We start from the raw sequence: 22,833 nt of genomic DNA, 5'->3' as shown, positions 1-22,833 counted from the left end.
AAGCGCGGTCAGCTTGCACAGGCCTTCGGTGATGCAGTGAGTCTGTTGGAGAGTAGGAAATGAATTGATCTTTCTGATGGTAACTTTTCTGGTGTCCTGCTCTTTATATTAAAACATGGCACAAATGAAGCTTTCTTTTTTTCTTTCTCTGCTGTTGATCTTTTTCTGTTCTTTTTCTCTGTTAACAACTATTCTGGTTATATATGCTCTTACACTCTTGTAGTTACCAGATTTTTTTTTCTTCCATCCTCATACACACTATATCTCAAAAATTGAAATTTATCTCTGAAACTCCTGCAAAATTTCCTCCACCAACATTACAAAATCTGTGACCTGGTCATCACTTTGTTTTCTTTTTCTCACCTTGTTACTATATGTCTCCCCCTGTGCTAACACACAAATGCACATGCGCGTGCTTGCTTGCTCTCTCTCCTGCGTGCTCTTTTCTTTCTTTTCTTTTTTCCCCTCCCCTGCCCAGTGTGTAGCAGCTCAAGTAAACTTTCCTTTCTTTTTCATCTGGTCTCTTACTTTTCCTTTTCACTTTATTTGTTAAGTTCTTGTCCTTTCTGCGTTAGATTCACACTCCTTAGTTTTAAAGATATGCACAACTCTGTCTATGCCTACATTTTACCAGAAATCTCTATGTTCAGTTCATCTAGCCCTATTGCCCCCCTGCCATCACGTCATATTTTCATGTCCATCTGTGTCATCGTTCCTCTTGCATACTGCGTTATCTGTGTTACAAGCAATAGGCCATGCTGTATGTACTAGGCATCAAATAAACAAATATAACACATTATGTGACCTGAAAATTAGAGTACAATTGGAGACAATTTGATAGATACCAGGCAAAATAATATGGTGCAACGGACTGCCTGTTGTACAACTTGAAGATCCAAATCGTTTAAAAGACTTTCAAAGACGGATATCCAGTCGGTGCTCCTGAGCAGCTGCCTGACCGAGTCATTGTTAATTTGGTGGAGTTCTCCTCCTTGACAACAAAAAGCAGAAACTTTTTTTTTTTTTTAAACTTTAGAAGGAAAGTTCAGGAGGAGGGGAAAGGTAGTTTAGATAAATTCAGGGATCCCAATAGTTATAAGAAATCAGTGTTCAGGGTTGTCAGCTACTCTAGTTCCCTTTGCCCTACTTTAGAAATGCCAGGCATCCCCTTTGTTCTTATACAAGTCTCGGTTTGAAAAAATACCCTTCAGCTTTGTTCTCTGCTTTAACATATACTCCACTCCTAGTCTGTCTTTTCTTCCTTCATGTTTTTCAACATTAAAAAAATCACTTGAGCACTGAAGATTTATACATACTCAGAATTTATGTTAGCTTTGTACCTCTTATCTCATTTGCTGTGTTTTTCTCATTTAGAACTATTCTTAATCACTTGCCAGAGAACGGATAAGATTTCTCACAGAGTGAGGGTTGACCTAAAATGAAGTGTGACACTATATGCCCTTCTATTATAATGATTTCATGGAATATTTTGTGTGGGAAATTACACCTTTTTAATGGTCAGTGCAAGAGTCAGCAATAAGAGAAGACCTCTGTAGAAGGGCTCATATTACACAGTGGTAATACTAGACTCCAGATGACATAAACTACTTCCAGCCTTCCTTTTCTTAGTGATTTCTGAGTGGTAAATGGTACAAGGAATAATCCTGCTTTAGCTGAAGAGTACATGGAGGCAGCAGTTGCGGAATTTTTGAATGATGCTTTTCTATCTGAGAGCTGTTGATTCCAGAAAAAAATGGGTAGACTCAGTTTTTCTAAAGCACTTACTGTTTCTAATACACAAAATGAATACATAAAATGAAGCAAAAGATGAAAGATTCTAACAGTGCGTTCATAAAGTGAAGGCACAGAATACGTGAAAAACCTATAGTTTTCTTCCAGTCCTGTGCAGCTATCTTTCTGATGAATCTGTCTTGGAACGGTGGACATTCCTCCAACAAGAAAATAGGAAGTTGGCTTGATAGAGCTGGAATATGCTATAAACTTAAAACCCTTCAAGATGGATTTTGGTGGATCAATATTTGTTTGACAAGATTTACAAGTAATTTGATTATGAATATATTTGTGCATATAGGTGATACTTATTTTTTTCTTTTTCTTCATAGTTTATTCAGTTGCCAGTAATTTTGTCATGCTCTTCATAGATTTTCTTGTTTCATCTTTGAAGCCATTATATTTTTCAGTATTTTTAATCCTCAGAATTTTGGAGACCTCTTTCACAGATCTCATATTTGGGGGGAAAATGTTGAAACTAGGGAGGTATTAATTTGAACATTTTTGATCAAAATTTGCAGAAGAAAATGAACGGATTTTTGTTTTGGGTTAGTCTATCTACTGTCCTTCTCTGCAACTGTCTAGCTTTTAAAAGCAAAATCAAAAAACCCCCTAGAGTTTCTGCATATATTGCATATGCATTCACACTGTTGTGTATACTAATTGTCATGGCCTATATATCAATAGCATCTCTTTTGAGAAGAGCTTTATGCTAATCCTATTCAATTATTTGACATTTTTTCTGTGTAGTTCAGAATGCTGTGGCCTTCATTTTTACATATATTTTATTTCTCATTAACATAATTTCATTAGATTTGAATTCTTTCTAGTATTTTGAAGGGGAGATATTGAAGGGAGGAGGACTCCTTTGTTGAACATTGAATGGGAGTTTCTGTTACTTTTTTTCCTGAACCAGTAAATCATCTTATTGGCTAATAAAGTATATTTCTTGGCATGTAACGTCATGGATAAACTAAGTATAATTACTTTCTAGAAAAAAAATCCATGTACTTTATTTTAGACAATTCTTATTCTGTGCAGCTTATTCCTATGGGTAACATAAGGCCCTTTTTTAGACTTTGGATTACTTACAAAAGTAGTATATGGATGCTATTCTGATTAATAACTCCCACGTGTTATATTCACTTTCTGTTTAGTTCAGTACTGTTCAAGTTGCCAGCCAGCATTATGCCTATTTCTTAGACCATTGCATTCTATCTTTGGGAGATATTTGTGCAAGGATAAGCCTTAATGAAGTTTAATGTGAAATATTTTACAAATATTTCACTGTTGCTATATAAGCCTGCTCTCTAGTAAGAGGGAACCCTTTTTAAGTTCAGGAAATATTTTTCAAGGCAGTATTTTTTTTATACATCGAGTGTATTGGATAATTGAAAAGTTGTTTAACACAGTTCTTGTTGAGAACCTATCTTTTTTTGCCGTGTTGTCCCTGATCTCGCCTCCATTTGCTCTAAGAATTGTTTCTGATAAATCAGGTGTCATTAGCATTAATCGTATTTCTAACAATTTCTGCTTTCCTTTATGTTTCATAGCAGTAGATCAGGTAAGAGGTATGTGAGGGAAAACCTCTTTACAGCAAGATTGCTGTGTGATTGCTCTTCCAGAACTTGGATCTACTGGCACAGACACAAAACTAGAGTTGCATGGGATCTTGAAATAGAAATGACAACAATTGGTCTTTGGATAGAAAGAATGAATCCATTTTTACAGAACAAGAAAAAGCAACTTTGCTGAAAGAGGCTTTCCTCTAGGCTTTCTAGTAGTTGTTTTGCTGTTTCAAATCACCTTCTGTTCAGTTCCCTTCTGCAAATAGAATTACTATATATATGCTGCTTGTTCTGATGAATTTCTGGGAAAGAGGTGAAGAACATTTTTCTTTCTCTCCATTTTTGCCGAGGGATGAAGCCATGAAGTTTTTGATTTATTTTTAAGGTAGAAGGCTGGCAATGGGATAATGGCTGTGGTCAAAGGAAAAACTAACCGATCCTTAAGCACCACAGTCTGATAATCATGATGATGATGGGATGTGCTCGTTTGTATTGTTTACATTTTGAAATCTGTACATTTATCAGAGTGGCATGACCAAAGGCCATGTTTAAAGGTGGAACAGAGTTTATAGAATGTATTTGTTTCTTCATGAGACTGCAATGAAAGAGGTTGCTAGAGAGTATTGACTTGGATCAGCACCTGCTATGGAGAGTTTTAAATAATTATAATTGCTGGACCTGTTGGCATCTTCAGTCCTGCACAGAAAAGTTTCAGAGCTTTTCACAGGAGCTCTGAAGAAAGGCTTAAAATTTTTTGAGGTTCTGTTCAACAAAAATATGATGATCACCCAGCAGAAGACAAATCTTGGAACATACTCACTGTAGTCCCTCTTTACAGTCACTTGCCATCTAGCAGAAAAATATCCTCCCCCCCCCCCCCCATTCCGAACAGTGCCTAAAGGATAGAGGGGGTTGTTTTCCTCCTCTCTTCAAGAAAGGTGTTTACTGAAAATTCTGCCGGTGCTGTTTCTGTGTGAGGGTAAAGGGGCAAATTACTTTAGGTGCAACACTCCTCACAGTGAGAGAATTTTTACATACGTGAATGTGATCCCCCCAAGATACCTAGGGGAAGTGTTTGTGGTTTAATAAACCACAGCAAAGAGAAAGTCAAGCTGGCTAGGTTAACCACTACCACTTGTGCTGGTGATCCATGAGCTGATTAATCCTGTTGAAAAGTACAGTAAATTGGCCTGCCCAGAGGTTCATAGCTAGAGTGTTTCTGGCAGCTTTTAGTTGTTATTTCAGAGCTAGCTTGGGTCTCTACGTATGTGTAGACAAAGGATCATAAAACATAATTCAGTTTGCAGTGGACCTCAGGAAATCCTCTAGTCCAACCTTCTGATCAAAGCAAGGTCAACTGTGAAGTCGATGTCTTTATTGTACTGGGGGGCTAAACAGTATGTAGTTGTCTAAATGTGATCTGAAGAATGCTGAAAAAAGGGGGATAATCACTTCCCCAATCTCCTGGCTGTGCTCCTGTTTATACAGCCCAGGATGCTGTTGATCTTTGCTGCCAGGACACACCGCTGGCTCGTGTTCAGCTTGCTGTCTACCAAAACCTTTAGGAGCTTTTCTGCAGAGGTGCTCCCCAGCCAGTCCTCAGCCTTTATCATTGCAATGGGTTAATCCTTCCCAGATGCAGGACCTTGCATTTGTCCTTGTTAGGACCTTTTGTAAGGTTCCTGGCAGTCCCTTCCTCCAGCCTGTCTAGGACCCCCTCATAGCCTTGTCTTTGAGTGTATTGACTGTTCCCCTGAGTTTGGTGTCTTTCATAAACTTGATGAGCACTCCATTGCGTCCTCTGGGTTATTGATAAAGATGTTAAGCAGGACAGGTCTCAGGACAGACCCCTGCAGCGCTCCCAGTTGTCACAGGCATCCGGGTAGAGTAGGACCTGTTAACCATTTTCCTCTGAGCCTGATCATCCCACCAGTTTTTTACTCATCTAGTTGTCACCCTATCCAGATGGTAACGTCCTAAATTGAATACAAGAATATTTGTGGAAGACAGCATCAAAAGCCTAGCTACAGTTGAGGTAAATGCCATCTCTGCTCTCCTCTTGACCGCAAATCCAGTCGTTTTATCGTAGAAGGCAATCAGGTTGTCAGGCATGATTTACTCTTGATAAATCTGTGCTGACTGTTGCTGATCACCTTCTCCTTCACATGCCCACAAATGTGTTCCTAGAGGGTTCACTGTATGATTTCCCCAGGGATCAAGATTGGGCTGCCTGGCCTGTAGTTCCCTTGATTGTCCTTTTGGCCTGTTTTGAAGATGGGTGCAACATTTGCCTTTCTCCAGTTGTTGGAGACCTCCCCTGGTCTCCATGACCTTTCAAAGATGTTAGAGAGTGGCCTTAGCCTTACATTGGTTGGTTCTCTAAGCATGTCCTGATCTGGTTAGAAACAGTGACAGTTAGGTATATGATGATCATAGAAGTTTTCAACATGCCTACTATGTGCAGCAATGATGGGAAATGCATCATCATGGTATATAGCCATACTAGTGTCAAAAGTCATATTAGAAAGTTGTTCTGGAAGCTCATACAGATTACTAGAAAGAAGCTTAAAATGGGCTTTATGCTTATACCTGTAAATAGTAGCAAATACAGAGAAAAGATGTCAATTGTAAGGAACAGTAATAGCACAGAACACTGTCAAGATTTCTGTAAATTAGGAATTTGATTTAGAAGCGAAAAAGAAAATCCATAGTCAATGGAAAGAACATTTTTTTATTCACTACTAAATATTTACTATATTTTTAAGTATATGTATATCTGTCACGCATGTAAAATGGCATGTGAGGTGTTTAGGTTCTAAATATAAGCAAGTTATAAATAAAGTGGTCTTATATACATGTGGAAGTAGAGAAGGAAGTGGTTGTGGTAGTACAGATTCTTGTTATTTTCATGTATTATGCATTGAAAGGTCAGGACAAGTTTTCTTAGCTGTATAGATTTAAAAAGAAAACAAAACCAAAGCTGGTTCCTGGCTCTTAAGAAGTTGTAACTGACAATATTGACAGATTAAAATTGATACTACAAAGAGAGGTAATGGTATGAAAATAAGGTGAAGAACTGTAAAAGGAAGAATTTCTGAAAAGAGGAATTTAAATGGTTGGAATGAAATTGATTAGTGTGTATTTCTGAAGCATGGCTTTGAAATTAAAAAAAAAAATCATTGGGATATTGTCTTGAGTTTTCAGTGAGGAGTGATACAACAACAGGTTTTTATCAGTCTCTGCTTTTACATGCTTAATGTGCCTGGAAGATCATAAGATCCTGGGAAGATTCCGGTTGGAAGGGACCTCAGGAGGTGTCTAGCTCAACTTGCCGCTCAAAGCAGGATCAGTCACAGGGTCACTCAGGCCTTTATCCAGTCAGGTCTTGAAAGCCTCTGCACAAGCTCTCTGGGAACCCTCTTTCACTTCGGGTAAATTTGCTAAGAGAGAGAAGAACCAAAATACCAAAACAAACAAAATAATGAGAGGCCTTCATGTAGTCTGACCAAAAAACAGTTTCTCTGTGTTTTGTTCCAGTGGTTCCCATCTTTTTAAATGTGTGTATACAAATTCTAAATGTTTTCTAATAGAAATGCATGCCACAGACCCCTAAGCTTATTGACACTAGACTTTTGTTCGTTTGTTTTTGTTTTCTGAAGAGTGCCTAAGTCACAGATTGAAGACCTTTTATGTATATGGCTATTTCTTTGATTAGGTAGCTCTTCTTTGTTTTTCTTCTTAAAAGAGGACTAGACAGTTGTTTGGACATGTCTCTCTTACTCAGTTCCTTGACTTTTTAGTACATTATTACTCAAGTCCATCTACTTGAAAGATAACCTCTTGCAAACAAGTATTTTGAAAAAAGCGTTCTTAGCTGTAAGTTAGAGGCTATCAAATACTACCCCCCCCCAAAAAAAAACAGTCTTCCAAAAATGAACACTAAACAACTATGACATATATGTAAGCTTGTAGCTTTAAATGGACTGCTTAAGTCACTCAAACATGACTTTTTTCATGTCAAACAAAGTAATTTAACTTTTCCTCTTCTTTGGTCAAGTATTTTATGAGTTTTAAATAAAGTTGTGAACTTCAGAAATCTTCAGAAATTATAGACAAGTGAGCTATGTTTAATGTAATGTAAATTATATGGGACCTTAGCTAAAAAGATGGAACAAAGTATTTTAGGAATATAGTAGCAGTTTCACAACTTCTACAAAGCAAAATTATTGCCTTTCCTAGAAATTCAATTTTGTATGTTTGTTATCAGAAATGACTGAATATAGAAGTACCAAAGGATACATAATTTGATCGTGATCAATGAAAATTTCTTTAAATTATTTTCTAAAACTTGATTACACACATTTCATTTTAGATGTCAAAAAGACTGAAGAAGTTGCAGAGTTTTGAGCTCTTTCTTTAAATTTCCAGAACATGTGCAAGGTTTTTTGTTGCTTTGTATATTTCCTTATTAGTTTGTATAATATCTGGTTTGTAGGCCCCTTTTGATCTCTGAAATGGGGAGTTTTTATATATATTAAGAGTAGATACATCAAGTAGTTCTGCTTATAAAAGGATCTTCCTCTGCTTCTGAACCCACTATGTTAAGGAAAGAGGCTATTTTCCTCTTCTAACAGAAACTGCCATGGAAAATATATGTTTTTTTCCACTTTTACTTAAAATATCTTTTGGTAGGGTTGTTAATATTTTCAGATACGTTCAGTGTTATAGGAATAGAATGGCAATAGTAAAAGATACTATGTGTAAAACTTAATGATAGCTTCTAAAATACAAAAGCTTTTTAATAAGTTTTTTTGGTGTTTTTTTTTTCTTTTTCTTTTTTTTGACTTCAGGTTGGACTTCACATGATGTAGCGTGTGTTTTGATAGTGCAATTTTAAGTGTTGTTTTTTCCCCTCAGGACATACATTCAGAACAGCTGGGGATCAGCCGTGTAACCTGTCCACTGTGTCGAGTGCCTTCCCAATGGTCAGCCACACAGTCTTTGGTCTGCATGCAGCCAGCTCAGGGCATTCAGAGTTTGGTGGCTTGGGGACACTTGGTACACCCACAGCCTTAGCAGCACATCCCCAACTAGCGCCTGTTCCAGGTAAACATCTGTTACAAAGAATATTAAACTTCAGAAGAGGGTTAACTGTCCTCATCCCCCAGGCAAACTTTGATTTTGTTTTACATCAACGAGTAGGTGGTTTCAGTTCTCTCGAAGCTACGCTTGGTTTAAATCCAGAACAGTCTTGATAAGAGGAAAGAGATGCATGGTTTCAAATTTTCTGAGTTTCTCGGGAACAGTTTTTCCATAGTGGTCTTCTAAGGACCGTTTAAATCCAAATAGTACATAAGATTATTTATTCTTTCCATCACAACATAACATCCTTCTTCATTACATGGATGTGTTGATTGCCTAACCTCAATTTTAAAAAGTAGTCAGCGAGTACTAAGACGGGACCTGTTCTCCTTTGTAAATGTGGTTTTTGTCTGTTACCTGTACTGGTGGAAATTCTATTCAAACTTGGAAAAGTTTCTTTTTACTTCTTTTTCTGAGTTCACCCCGTGATTGATAGATAAGAAGACTCAAGCGTTTTTCTACATCTGTTGATGATAGACCATGAGAAAGTCTCAAAAATTCTTAAGACACTTTTTAGCGGAGAATCAGGAGTCTAAATGGGTTTGAATGTTGATGAAACAGAAGCCTAAGATATAACTCATGCATGTGCATGTACATCTGTATGTTCTACGAAAGGGTGATGATGCACGTAACTTTGAAGGAGGGGGTGATTTAACCCTGTGAGCATCAATGTGGAGCTGTGCCTGAACTAGACATGTCTTAGTTTATAGGCAGTTGCGCTGCGGCGCGAGTATTCTGCTCTTGGAGTGCTGTGGCTCAGGAGACCATGCTGCAGTACAGAATATACCCCGGGTAAACTGTTGCTTTTTCTCTGGCCTACAAATACCAGGTTGTAGGAAACCAGGGAGATTCAAACGCGTGGAAGTACCGTAGAGTTATCATTTGGGTACTGTTTAGGATTGTCCAGCGTGAGCTATTTGCACTTGTTTTTATTCATAATTAAATGGGGTTTTTTTGGTGGCACCTTGTAAGTTCAGTTTAATGGATTTTAGTAGTCTCCCACTCTTTAAAATTCCAACATATTGCAGGAGATAGGTGCATGCAAAATAATGCATCTAACTTCCACCTCAAGGTGTCAGTTACTGAGCTAGTGTTTTCCTGTGTCTTGCAAACTTTGTAAATCTTACCCCTGAGGAAACAGAGCTTTCTAAAATACATTAAATATTGCAGTGCATTCTCCAAAGTACTTAATGATATTTTCTTAATTTATTTTTTCTGTAGTTTGAAGAAAAGTTTTCTTTATGAGGAGGAGAGGTTCTTTCTTAAAGAGAGACCCCCCCCCCCCCCAGTAAAATGGAGGGGAGCGGGATTATGTACTGGTTAAAAACCTAGAGCAAATATATCAACAAGTTCTCTTAGTATTTTTTTAAGTTTCATTTGCCGTGAATGACAATGTTTTACTTATTGTGCTAAAGGAGCAAAAGCAGAACTTTGTTACTGGGTGGATAATGAGATACTATATACATACCTAAACAAAGCAAAAACATCTGGAAGATACACATGCAGAGATGAAGTAAGGAGGGGTAAAATTCTTCAAAAACCAGGCACTACTGATCCATTGGTATGATGTATTAATTCACTAAATGTATTATTTCATGAAAAAATTCAATGATTTTTTGTATATAAAATCATTCATTCAGTTCAGTAACAGACATATAATAGGTATTAGTGCAGTAAAATAATAAATACTCAAAGCTTTATTCTAAAAAATGGTAATTGTGCATGGCTTCCATTGACTTCAGTCTACTCTGTAAAATAAACTTCCTTCATTGCGAAAATTTTAATTTTGCTGAAGTAGGAATGAAAGAACTCTGTGCATCTGACAATTATCTGGCCTTCTGTGATGTTCTTAAATGTTTCAGTTAGCAACCGAGACATTCCTGTCTGTAACGGTGCTTTTTTGATTAAGTAAGTAAGCGTGTATGTTGGAAACTATGAATGAAACTATTTTCGTTTACTGTCTTATTGTCTTGATAATACAATACATAGTTAATGTAGGAAGTTATCTTAGGCTACCTAACTATTTGTAGTATTGTAGGAGTGATCTATGTTGTTTTTACAATTTCAATGTCCATTTAGATTGGCAGGTTAAGGTTTGGTTTTACTGGCGCTTCGAATGTCATTTATGTATTCATTCATAGTCCTAATCAGTGCATGCAACATCCTTATTATTCTGTAGCTAATGTTCACTTTCCTTCTTAATGTTTATTTTATAGGAATATGAAATAAAAGCCTTAAAATTTGTTAGACTAAATCTAGCTCAGCTATACAGTATAGTTCTTTTAACCACACAGGTAATGCATGTGTGTAAAATGCAACAGAATTTCTATTCTTCTGGCACAGTTCTCATCTTGATAATGTACAGAACTTGATATTTTTCCTTTCAAGGAGTGAAGCATCCCAGTGAGCCAAACCACAAGTTTTGTGCATTCTGAGCTAATCACAGGGAAATTATTTAAGGTGCTGCTGCATTGAGTGAATGTCACAACCCTGTCTTTTTCTGGGTTTTATAAAATGGTAATTGTATATAAGAAGCCCTAAAGAAGCAATTTTCAAGAGGAGGAATGCAGTCAAAGAATCATAGAAGTCAGAAAAGACTTACTTTTTACCTGGTGCTTCCTGTTACCTTTGTAGATTGTTCCTTCCTATGTAGTTCCTAGTGTTTTAATGTTGTATCATAAAGTTTTCACTATATGACTGGAAAGTATACTTACAAATCTGATATTTCAAACATAAAGAAGCACAGTGTTTTAATAGCTTTTTTGTATGAATGAACTATGCTAAAACATTTACCTTTGCTACCTTTTGAAGACTGTCACAAAACTGCATGTCCAGTGTAGGACCTGTATAATCACCATCTCTTCCAATAGTTTAATTATTTTATATTCACTTGCTTGTCAGATTTAGGTTTAATATAGTTGAAACATGTTTCTAGCCTTTGTCACATTTGCATTTATCTGTTATGTTTCTGATTCTTCTGTTTTTGGTAATGTGATATAATGTCTGGTTTGGTTTTGGGTGGTAGTGGTGTTAGTTTTGAGAGACATTTGCAAGAGTATTTTTTTCCTGACAAAATATTAATGAGTTGGGTTTTTTTCTCTCTCTTTTATATTATTTTCAAAATGGGATCTTCTTGTAAGAGTTCTTTTTTCCTTTTAGAAGGATTTGAAAAGATTCCACTTGAATTATACTTCATGTTTTGGTCTCTTGTTGAGTAGTAAACATGTTCATTCCAAAATGTTGTCGCCACTGCAGCGACTATAAAATATGATCCTGACACTGAAGAAGTCCCTTTGGGTAAATCCATGCACCCTCTTGGGACTCCCATGTAAGCACAGAATTATCATCAAAGCGTAGTGCACTGTATCTGCCTCTTACGTGGCTGTTTAGGAGTGCCTTACAAACAAAATATAGTTAGCTGGGTCTGGCAGAATCTCAAAAAAATCTGTATTAGAGGGTTACATAAAAACTCTGAATAGTTGCTGCTGCTGCTGCAAAGAACTTCTGAATTGGAAATTTGTAGGGACCATGTCAAATCACTTAAACTTCATTTTCTTGGGGGGGGGAGAGCGGGAACTAATCACTTAAGATGAAAGTTAGAAACAGCAATAGAAACAAATTTTATAAGTATTAGACTGTTTTTTAAAGGAAATCTTTATTTTCCGCTAAGCCACTTGAATTTATGTAAACAGCAGCGTATCACAATTTAGCCCCATATCTGGTTGTGCAACAGCTATTTTAGTAGGGATTTTACAGAAAAAAATGAACAGATTGCGTTTTTCAGATCCAGTGTCAAACTCCAGGGTAGAAACCTCTCGGAGCAGGTATAGAGCTGCTCAGTTTCTTACATGAAATCGGTCAGTTCATGAGGCACTGCTTCAGATTTGTTTTTATGATGGAGACCTTGAGTGTTTCAAGACTGAGATTCAAGAGGTAACTTAAAGCCATTTTGGTTTTCCATAGTCCTGATTTAGGAAGTCTAGTAGGTAATAATGAATGTTCAAGAGTGACCTGTGAGTATTGATCTTGTTTGTAAGATGTGCAGTTTCATTGTGGTGTGATCACATTTGTATTATAGCTTCCCATCTCTCCCCCCTCCCCCAAATACGTATAGTAAAACTGCATTGAAATCTTTACCAGAATGAGTTAAAAGACAATAATTCCCACAGAAAATCCATGCAATTTATGTTAATTGTTTCAATAAGAGTTGTATTTTCTTCTTGCTCTCCATCAGAATTTATATAAATCTGCTCTAAATTATGTGCAGGAACATGCTTACAGAAATATCTAAATATATGGTTGGAACAACTGAAGTTTGTTTTTATTTTCCTTGTGGTACAGAATGGTGGAGAACAGCGGATGTGCACTCTCGTACCGGGGCAGCTTTTTTCCCACCACTCTTGGGAATTCCACCACTGTTTGCGCCTCCTGCTGATTCTGCTTCATTCCACTCAAGAACTACAGGGAAAAATAATCGAGGCAGTGTAGAAAAAGGTAACAGCTGAAGTTGTAGTGTGAATAAATTTGTATTTAACTGGCACATTTGCAGAAAGAAATGGAATTTGAGCTTTACTTTTCTTTGTCGTCATTCTTCCCATTCCTAAACAATTCTTTGAGTTTAATTTTGTCAGCTGAGTATGAGATACAAATATGGGCTGTCAATAAATAACTAAATACCTTTTCTACTAACGTATTTCCCCCTCATTATCCTTTCATAGTTTGTATGGGATTGAGTAGTAAGAAAGGTTTTTCTCTTAAAGTTTGTGGGTTGATTTTGGAGTCCGTTTACTTCCATAGTGAATACCCTTCCTCTGCATGGAGGAAGCAGGCACCAGGTAGTTGTTTGTTGGGTGGGTGAAGGTACAGAAGGAGGGATGGGGCTAAAGGATCACAGGAAGGTTAGCCCAGTGACATCAGAAAGCTTTCTTGCCTTTGAACCAGTCTTATGTAGTGGTATTGCACCTCTTTTGAAGATGCAGTATAAATTCATTTCATGTACCATCAAAGCTGCTTTTTAAAGCTTTGGTAGCTTTTAGGAACTGATGAGTTTTCCAGAATCAATCTGATAAGGGTTCTGGAATTGTAGAATAGCACATTTGTGTGGATTTGGATATCTTCATGAAAGCCATGTTTCTTGTTAGATAATTAAGCAAGCTAGAACGTGGATGTTATTTCAGATAGGATTCCCACAACTTCATCCCCCCCATTTACGTATCCCCACACTCTTTAAATTTCTTAGGCTTTGTACAGTTTTCTCTGGAGCTGGTTGATACTCCAAATTGGAAGCAAACTGTCCTGTGAGATTTACTGCAATGTATATTTTGGGTGTGTGGTGTGTGCTGGTGTATGCCTATTTTCACTTCAGCATATCATTTTCTGCCCCTGGTTAAACTCTGAGATAGCTTGTGTTTGAAAACAGACAAGTTCAGATTTTTTTTTTATTTATTTAAGAGAGTTAAAATATCTGCCCTTTAAATTATGGGTGCTCCACCCTTTGTGATTAAAATAAGTCCATGAACAACTCAGTGATTCTTGGATAGCAATATATTTTTTTTATTTGAGTCTACGATGGGAGTAGCCTATAGCTGTCTGGCATCTTGTTACGCTTTTGTGCAAGCTAGGTTAGTGTTACTAGAACATCTCAAAGAAAGTGTCTCTAATTTTAGATTTTGTAAATGTCACTTTTTAAAATCTGTCTTCTCAAGGCGTAAATGGATCACTGAATGGGAACAGTGCCACTGCGGTATCTGGTATCAGCACATCTGTACTGTCAACTAGCATTGCCACATCTGCAGGACAAGTGAAAGCTATAACCTCAGGAGCTGGAGGCCGCAAATATAACCAGGAGCAAAGTAAAAAACAGGTTTTGGATGCCAGAGCTGACAAGATCAAAGATAAGGTAAATATACTTAAACTTAGTGTTCCAACCAAAAAAATTAAGACAGCAGGTGTTCTGATTGTTCATGCAATAGCTTTTTTTTTTTCTGTTGATTATGTTTATGAGCCAAAAGCTACCATTAACACTAATTACACTAGATAATAGTTGTACTGGATAACATATGAGGGAATTTATAATATCAAATTTCAGAAGCAAATAAAATTTTTAAGCCTTAAAAATATTTCCAGGAGTCATTTCATATTTATAAATGTTAATGGCCCTGATTCAGCCAAAAACTTAACCAGCTGTGAAATACTGAAGACATGAGTAGTCTCACTGAGTTGGTAAAGCTGCTCGTGTACTGAGCCAAACAGTGCTTGAAAACTTTGCTGCTCTTGGAACCAAAATCAGTTATGTTCAAACACAGGAGATTGGATACCAGAAATTGATTAGTGTCAGATTAGAAGCTAAGGAAGTTACTCCATACTAGCAGTATTCCATACTGTTCCTTCCTCTTTTCCATCATGGCATTATGTACAACCCTCAAATCCGAATGTTCCTAAGTGAGATATGGGCATTCTCAAAGCAGAGTGGGTGTTTGCATCCAGCTAGCTGCATGAAAATAGCTGTTAACCCTAAAATGGTTAATTATATTTTTCTAGTGATAGGGTTGTTAGTATATTGACGATAGGGAAATTATTAACATACAAAAGAACAGTTTCCCTGAAAAAGGTCTTCATATGTTCAACCAGCAGCAACTTTTGAAGGTGTGAAGATAGCTGGAGATGTTTAAGAAAACTTTGTTGTTTTTTTTTTTCTCAGTATGATAAATAGCTGTTTGTTTTCTGAAGCTCTTCTTGTAGCCTGGAGATCTATGTGCAGAATGCAGCTTTGCTTCTATGATGCAGAAGTAAAGCATTTCCCAGATGATGTCTGTGCTAACACTTGTAGAACTCTGTGTCAGATGTGTTTGCTTGTTACTGTGGCTACGCAGAATACCAAATAAATTACCATCTTTCAGTATCTCCACATCCCTTTCCCAAAGTTTTTATCTTAAGTAAATTAATGAGAAAACTCTTCTCTGTTAACTTTTTTGTCACTTGTCTTATTCAAAAAATTGAACTGGCTTAGTTATTTGTTACTATGCATGTCACTGAAATTTTTACCTCTTATTGTTTTCAAATTTCAGTCTGGATGTTCATCATCATTTGTCTCTTTTGCTTTGTCTTATCTTTGTTCTTTAAGTACCAGTTCTATATCCTTGCTACATTTTCTTTTGAAACAGGTGCTAGCTGCGAACTCCAGTTTCAATTTGCTAAATACTGATTGGCTCTAGAAGGAGGAACTGCGCATTCAATTAGTGTATCTCCTTTCTTAAATTTGTTTGTTGTTGTATCTTAACTGTTGCGTCTAAAGCTTTTATCTAATATTGATAAATTTCAGGTTGTCTGAAGTTTTGTTTCCTAAGCTTTTTGTAGTAATTTTTTAATACTAGATGGGATTTTTGTTGTTCCTGATCTTATTCAAGTAAAATATCCTGACTTTCTAGTAGTTTGTCTATTCTGTCCCTCTTAGCCTTACCTACTTGAAATTTCTTTTCCTCAGAAACATCTTGATGTGATCAGTATTACTTAATGGAAGATTTGAACAACCTTTCCAATCAAAACATACAGAATGCTCAAAATCCTCCTCCTCTTTCCGACTTTTTGCATTTAGCCCTATTACTGTTTGTGTTTCTGAGTGTACTGGTCTTCCTTACTCCTCCTGCACAGACTTGATCATGCAGTCTTTACTCTTTTGAGTTTGTTGAGAGTGCTCAAAAGACCAAGTATCATAAAGGCCCATTCTGTCATGACCAAATTTTGTGAAAGCCCATTCTGTTATCTTATTGTTTGTATGTGATTAACTGAGTGTCCTCAAGTAATATATACATACGAGATTAGTGATTGTCATTATCATTTTAAAGAGAGGCTTAGAGGTTAATAAATTTAACCGAAATTAACTATATAAGAGAATACAGGATTGAAGCAGAATTATAAGGGTTGTTTTAGGCATTTTGAAGATCTTTGGAGAAAAGGATGTGCCAAAATAAGGATTGGATCAAAAGATTGGATTAAAAAAAATCAGTACAGAGCTCAGTACTTTTTTCCAGTAGGTTAGAATAAGGCCAGAACTGGAACTGAGCCACTCTAAAGGCAGAAGATTAAGCAGGAGGCAGTAGAAGGATGGAATATTTCATGGTGGGATATTTTGCCAGTATAATCATAGATTTTGAAAATGGCCTATGGATTGGGGTACTCTTTGAAATTTGCATGGCGCCTTTAATAGAGAAATTAATTAGGTTCCACAGGATAATAAATTTATCTCTGTTTATGAAATAACAAATACAAGGCGTTTCTCGATTCTTTATTGATGCTTATGTATATATATATTAAACTAATATGAAGCATATTTTTAAGGGAACTTCTTGAATAATATTCTTAGGCATTATACATGAATATGTTGCCATCTTAGCAAAAGCAGATGAGTAAACACAAATCAGGACAATAATTGAAGTGAGAGAAGGGCTAGAAGTTCTCAGATAAAGATTTAGTTATCTTCAGTATTTTAGTGCTCCCACAAATGTTCTATTCTTAAAATTCAAAGCATGACAACACTTGCCTCTTTTTTTAATTATTTTTCTCTCCATAGGAGATTTTACTGAATAGTTTATTTTGAAACAATTTAGTTCTTTATACCTCTCCAAATGTTCTTTTCTTTGGGGTTTTAATTTTTAGTATTCCTCCTTTAATTTCTTTAATCGTGTTCTGGGCTGTAATTTTCTTTGGGAGTTGATGTTTTAATTGAAGCGTGTCACTTTTCTTGGATAATATGTTTTTTAAGCTTTCTCTCTAAACTGTACTGAAGTTCTAAACTGCTGATTCCCTAAAGGCTAAAAGGAGGTTGTAACGTACGTGTGCACTCCTTGGAGTCCGTCCTGGCCCCTGAAATAGTTTGTCCCGTTCCCTTTGGGTTATATCCAGCCGCCTGTCATTTGGGTCCTGCGGTTAGCGGTTTCGCTCCCTGTTGCCTTACGCGTTGTTAGCGTAATCCCAAAGCCCCTGGGGAGGGCTGGAAGGAAGCTACCGCTGGAGGCAGGCCCGGGCTCCTTGTGTGCATTTCTGCTTGCCCGCTGCAGTTGCTCTAACTCTGCCTTTTCTTCCATTCCTGACATATCTGTAGGCAACCGTTTTAACAGCCCTTTGATCTTCTTTTCATGACCAGCTTATCAAGTTTTAAAAAAAATCTTCTTTGCCTGTGTTGTACCTAAGGACTTAGTTCTGGCTGTTTGAAGGAACACCATATGTAAGCTGTTATTCACTATTTACTCTTTAGATTTGGGCTCTCATCCCATCTAAACCTCAAATTAATTATTCTAGGCAAACAGTACACAATTGAAAAACTATATATATGAATATTCATAACCAAATGAGTATTATAAGAAACTCTAACAATTAATATTGCTTGTTAAAAGTGAACGTGCAATCTGTGTTTTATTTTTTCTTTGTACTGGTCTGTGTTCTTAGATTTTTAAAAGCTGCTTACATCTTTTTGAACGTTCTCATCATCTTTGTCCTGTTTGGTCTCTTATATGGGTAAATAAATAAAGGGAAATGACAGAGCTGTCACCAGCCTAACTGTTTTTACAGCTGATGAAAATGTCAAGAGTTAGTTTGTGTAAAGTTTTCTTCCTGGTTGAATTCCAGTTTCATTGCCCTACTATTTTAGGGATTCCTAAAGTGCAAGCTGAGTCACTTGTAGTGTATGGGTTTTTTTTGTTGTTTTTGTTTTTTGCCTGCAGTGGTGAAAGAGACTTCTGAATAGTAGCTATCTGTGGTGGAACCATCTGATCTTCAAAGCTGTAGTTTTTAGGTGGTCTCATCCAGTTGCTTGGGCCTTGGGTGTGTTTTTGATCTTTCAGAGCACTCTTCATATCAGGCAATGATAAACCAGAATCCCTCTAAAACGTGATTTAAAAATTGTGCCTAATCCTTACTCATCATTGTATATCTGAGGCATGTTGCATTACATCTGTTGAGCATAAAGATATTTTACTGAAAAAGGATTTTGTTGTAAGGATTTCAGTCTGAGGTATCATCCATCCGGTGACTCCATATGTACAAAACTTGAGTAACTGCTGTACCTTTCTGTATGGCTGTATTGTGCTTCCCCAGACACTGGAACGCTGATGACTTCAACATGCTTTTATTCTCTTCTTTTGAAGCCTGCCCTGTTCGTTGCTGAGTATAAGATAAACTGAATAAATAAATATTCTTTATAAATACAAATTCATCTGATTGTGCTGCTTCAGCCTCACAAAAGACATGTAAAATGGGCTGCCCTTCTACTGATGCCCTTCTGCTGATTGCATAAGGAAATTCTAGGATAAGGAAGGCCAGTATGATTTTTACATGCAGTAAAACAAAAGTCTCCAGGAGGAGAAGGCATAGCTGGTGGACTTCTGTCTCATGTTTGGCCTAAAGTCTCCTACCATTGTTGGCATTTGGTGAGAAAGGAAACAACCCCAAGATCTTTTGCTGGGGATCTAGTCGTTTATCTATCTAGATTCCAGGATTAGGGTCAGGAAAGCTGGACTGTTAACCCTACTCACATCCTTCATCTTTAATATCTCCTTTTGGCAATTATCATGTTGCATTTCCTTCATAAATATCAGTACTTTGAAATCACGATTGGAATCTTTTTATACCATCACTCTAATCACTCTTTTATGGGACTCTCCCACTGGGTGATTAGGAAGGGCTGCTTTTTTGCTACTCTTATTCAGTCTAGATAACAATGGACATTTTCCATTAGCATAACCATCCAGCAGATTTTCTAGTGTCTATAAACTAAATCACAAAACAGCTGAGGTTGGAAGGGACCTCTGGAGACTGTCTAGTGCAACCTTTCTGCTCAATCAGGGTCAGCTAAAGAAGGTTCCTCAGGACTGTGTCCAGTCAGGTTTTGAGTATATGCAAGGATGGAGCTTCCATAATTTCTCTGGGCAACCTTTTCAGGGATTCGACCGCTCTAACAGTAAAAAAGCTTTTCGTGTGTTCTGATGGAATTTCCTGTGTTTCAGTTTATGCCTGTTGCCTCTTGTCCTGTCACTGGCACCACTGAGAAGAGTCTGGCCCTGTCTTCTTTATACCCTCCCATCAGATATTTATAAACATTGATAAGATTCCCCCCTGAGCCTTCTCTTCTCCAAGCTAAGCAATCCAAGCCCTCTCAGCTGCTTCTTGTATGGGAGATGCTCCAGTCCTTTAACCTTCTTAGCACCCTTTGCTGGACTTGCTCCAGTATGTCCATGTCTTGTACTGGGGAGCCCAGAATTGGACACAGTACTCCAGAGGTGGTCTCACTGGTGCTGAGCAGGGGGGAAGGATCACCTCCCTCGACCTGCTGGCAATGCCGTTCCTACTGCAGCCCAAGATACTTTATCACTGTTTTTTCTCTAAGCTATTAAATTGCTATCCCCTCTGGTGAAATCCAGCTAATCCAACTTCTATTGGTTTTAGCTATATCAGAAGAGATTCTGTTTGTTTATAAAGTAAAAATGCTGAGGAAAGCTGCTGTATTTCACAATGTAGTTAAGTTTCTGCTATGTTTCTAGACATTTGATTGCTTTCAAATTGTATTGATTTTTATGTCAAAATGTCTTTTCTTACTTGGGTGGTTCTCTTTTGAAGTGGTGCATCCATGTTCTTCCTGTATTTGAATTTATTACACTTAAATTATTTCAAAGCCAAGCACTGTAGCTAGTTGTCCTCCTTTGTGTGTCAGACTTCTGTCTCGGATGTGGCTAAGAAGAGCTTGCACCTTTATTTTTTGCAATAATGTTCCTGACTCCTTTCTTGGTGTGATAACTTTCCTATTCTCTTGTCTGCACCATGAGAGGATAGCAGGACCACAGAGATGACTAAGGGACTCTTATGAGGAGAGGGTGAGAGAGATGAGACTGTTCATCCTGGAGAAGATAAGACTCAGAGGGATCGTATCAATGTGCATCAATATTTGATGGGATGGTGTCAAGAGGACAGGGCCAGACTCCCCTCAGTGGTGCCCAGTGAGCGGACGAGAGGCAATAGGCACAAACAGAACCCCAGGAAATTCCACTTGAACCCAAGAAAACACTTCACTGTGAGGGTGGTTGAACACCGGAGCAGGTTGCCCAGAGAGGAGGTTGAGCCGCCATCCTTGGAAATTCTCAAAACCCAACTGGACACGGTCCTGAGCAACCTGCCCAAGCTGACCTGCTGGAGCAGGGGGGTTGGAGCGGGGGATGTCCAGCGTCCAACTGCTCTGTGGTTCTGTGAAAAGATAGATTCATGAGATACAGTAGCTAGTAGTTGGTGAGCGAAAGTGAACGCAATCAGCTGAGTAAGCCTGTTCACAAACTCTTCTTTTGCTAGATGGTTCCATACATTTCTGAAGAAGTCTAGGTTATCAATATATATTTCAGCAGCACCATGAATAACTGGATATTTTTGGTTTTGGAAAATGAATTTGTTGCATTGTTTTGGATGTTTCCTCTTTAACCTACAGTGACAAATAGAGAACTATGAAGGGAAAAAAGTAGAATACAGTCCTAGAGATGTGATTCCAGGAGGCATTTTTACTTTAGTCCTTCAGGTTACAGTATTGTCCTTCATTTTATGACCCTAACAGTAATGAACAAATATTCTACATCTGTGCCAAATATTAGACAGGAAGATAAAAAGATATGATGTAAAGGAAACGTTAATGTGATGTAAAGTAGGTCAGCCACAAACATGCAGGACCTACCATAAGCAGGTGCAGTTTAATTAAAGCTGTTACTTTATATATGTCTGCATACATTCAGAATGTAGTCACTCATCTGTAGTACCAACTGACACCTTCTTGAATTAAACAGTGAAACAATATATCCATATAAATACACTTAAATTCTTAAGATTTCTCAACAGTTAAGCAATGCATGTTGACATGAAGTACCTTTTAATAGCAGTAAGTATGATGATGTATTACTGTGTTCACCACAGATAAATGAGAAAGAAAACCTAGTTCTAAAAAAAAAAAAAAAAAAAAAAAACAAATACCAGCCAATTGACCACTGCAGATGAGGCATAATCTTCTTACAACTTTCATGTTTAATAGTTATTTCCAAGTAGCATCCAACAAGGTAAATTCATTCCCACTTATAAGTAAGTTTTATGTGCTCCAGATAATTTCAGTAAGTTTATTTTTTTTTTAAAGCCCTTGTTTTATAATATACTTGCCATGAACAAGATAGACGTGAAAAGTAAACCATGTCAATATTGTTTTCTTAAAAAAAAAAAAAAAAGTATTTCTAAAGAACAATTTTTTTGATGTTCCCATTTCTGTTGTAATCTAGAATTGCTGCAGCTTTTTTGCTCTCTAGTCACCTGTTCTTGCTGTCCAGTATAAGGCATCTATCTTCCTTTTGCCTAATTTCGTCTTTACAGATTCCCTCAGTGACTCCATGTGCGCTGCTTGGATGCTACATAACACTTCTCTGTCGCTGCCCTACATCTGTAATTGTTTCATCCAGTTCTCCACCTTCTGACAGCATTCTGCCAGATCTTTGCTTATTAAATACACTTTTTTTTTAAATGAATTAATGCATATTTTCATGCATCTCTCACATAGTCTCCATAATAACACTGAGTCTACATGCATATCCTTCAAATCTTTTTGTAAAATGCACGTATTCCTTTTAGTTAGTTTCCCAAAAGCTAACTTTCCTCATCTATTGTATTTTAAAACCTGGTCTTGCAGTTTCAGCACTTCACAGTTCCTGTGTTTTTGACACCTTTCTTTTTTCCTCCCTCTTCAGCAGATACTGTTTCTGTTGTTTCATGGAAATACTATGTAAATCTGTGGTTCTTCACAAGAAGAAAGTAAACATAATGTAGTTGTCAGAGTATTTCAGGAGTTGTTGGTTCATTTTTCAGAAGCAGTTCTCAAAAGCAACTTGTTGAATATATTTTTTTCAATAGCCAAAACATAAAATTTCTGAACAGCATGTACTGTGAAATTACATGTCAAGTAATGTAGTTTAAATGAATGTGTCATTGAAACATCTTGATTAATACAGTATGTCTTGTTCTTTCAAAATTATTTTAGAATAATGCCCTGGTTTTTAAATGTGTTGGAAGAAGTACGTTCTTCAGATGTTTGCTGGACCTGAATTCCAGACCAGTTTTCTAGGCCTGAATTTGATACGATGCTTTTGAAGTGTAGTGGTGCCCACTATTCTGACAGTGTATGTTGTCCCAGAAATGTTTTGGTGAAATCTTGCAATGTGTTTTATTATTCATCACCTTGTGAACAACTTCTTTCTCCTTTTTGCTAAGACCCTCTTGAGAATCAGGTGTGTTCATGGGTTCCTGAGATTAAGCATAATGATCA

The 22,833-nt window shown here is 37.1% G+C and overlaps 1 protein-coding gene across 1 annotated transcript in view; it reads left to right on the top strand.

Moving 5' to 3' along the window:
- The window catches only part of BAZ2B (bromodomain adjacent to zinc finger domain 2B), a 158,347-nt gene that overhangs the window by 71,082 nt on the left and 64,432 nt on the right, over nt 1–22,833 (top strand). Inside the window, exons 4-6 of the mRNA XM_067316811.1 lie at nt 8,277–8,465; nt 12,843–12,995; nt 14,207–14,400. Of these exons, the coding sequence (XP_067172912.1) occupies nt 8,277–8,465; nt 12,843–12,995; nt 14,207–14,400 (536 nt within the window). The remainder of the gene's footprint in view (nt 1–8,276; nt 8,466–12,842; nt 12,996–14,206; nt 14,401–22,833) is intronic.

The sequence above is a fragment of the Apteryx mantelli genome, unplaced genomic scaffold (assembly GCF_036417845.1).
Source record: "Apteryx mantelli isolate bAptMan1 unplaced genomic scaffold, bAptMan1.hap1 HAP1_SCAFFOLD_129, whole genome shotgun sequence".
In the NCBI taxonomy this organism is placed as follows: domain Eukaryota; kingdom Metazoa; phylum Chordata; class Aves; order Apterygiformes; family Apterygidae; genus Apteryx; species Apteryx mantelli.
This window is presented reverse-complemented; position numbering and strand designations above follow the sequence as displayed.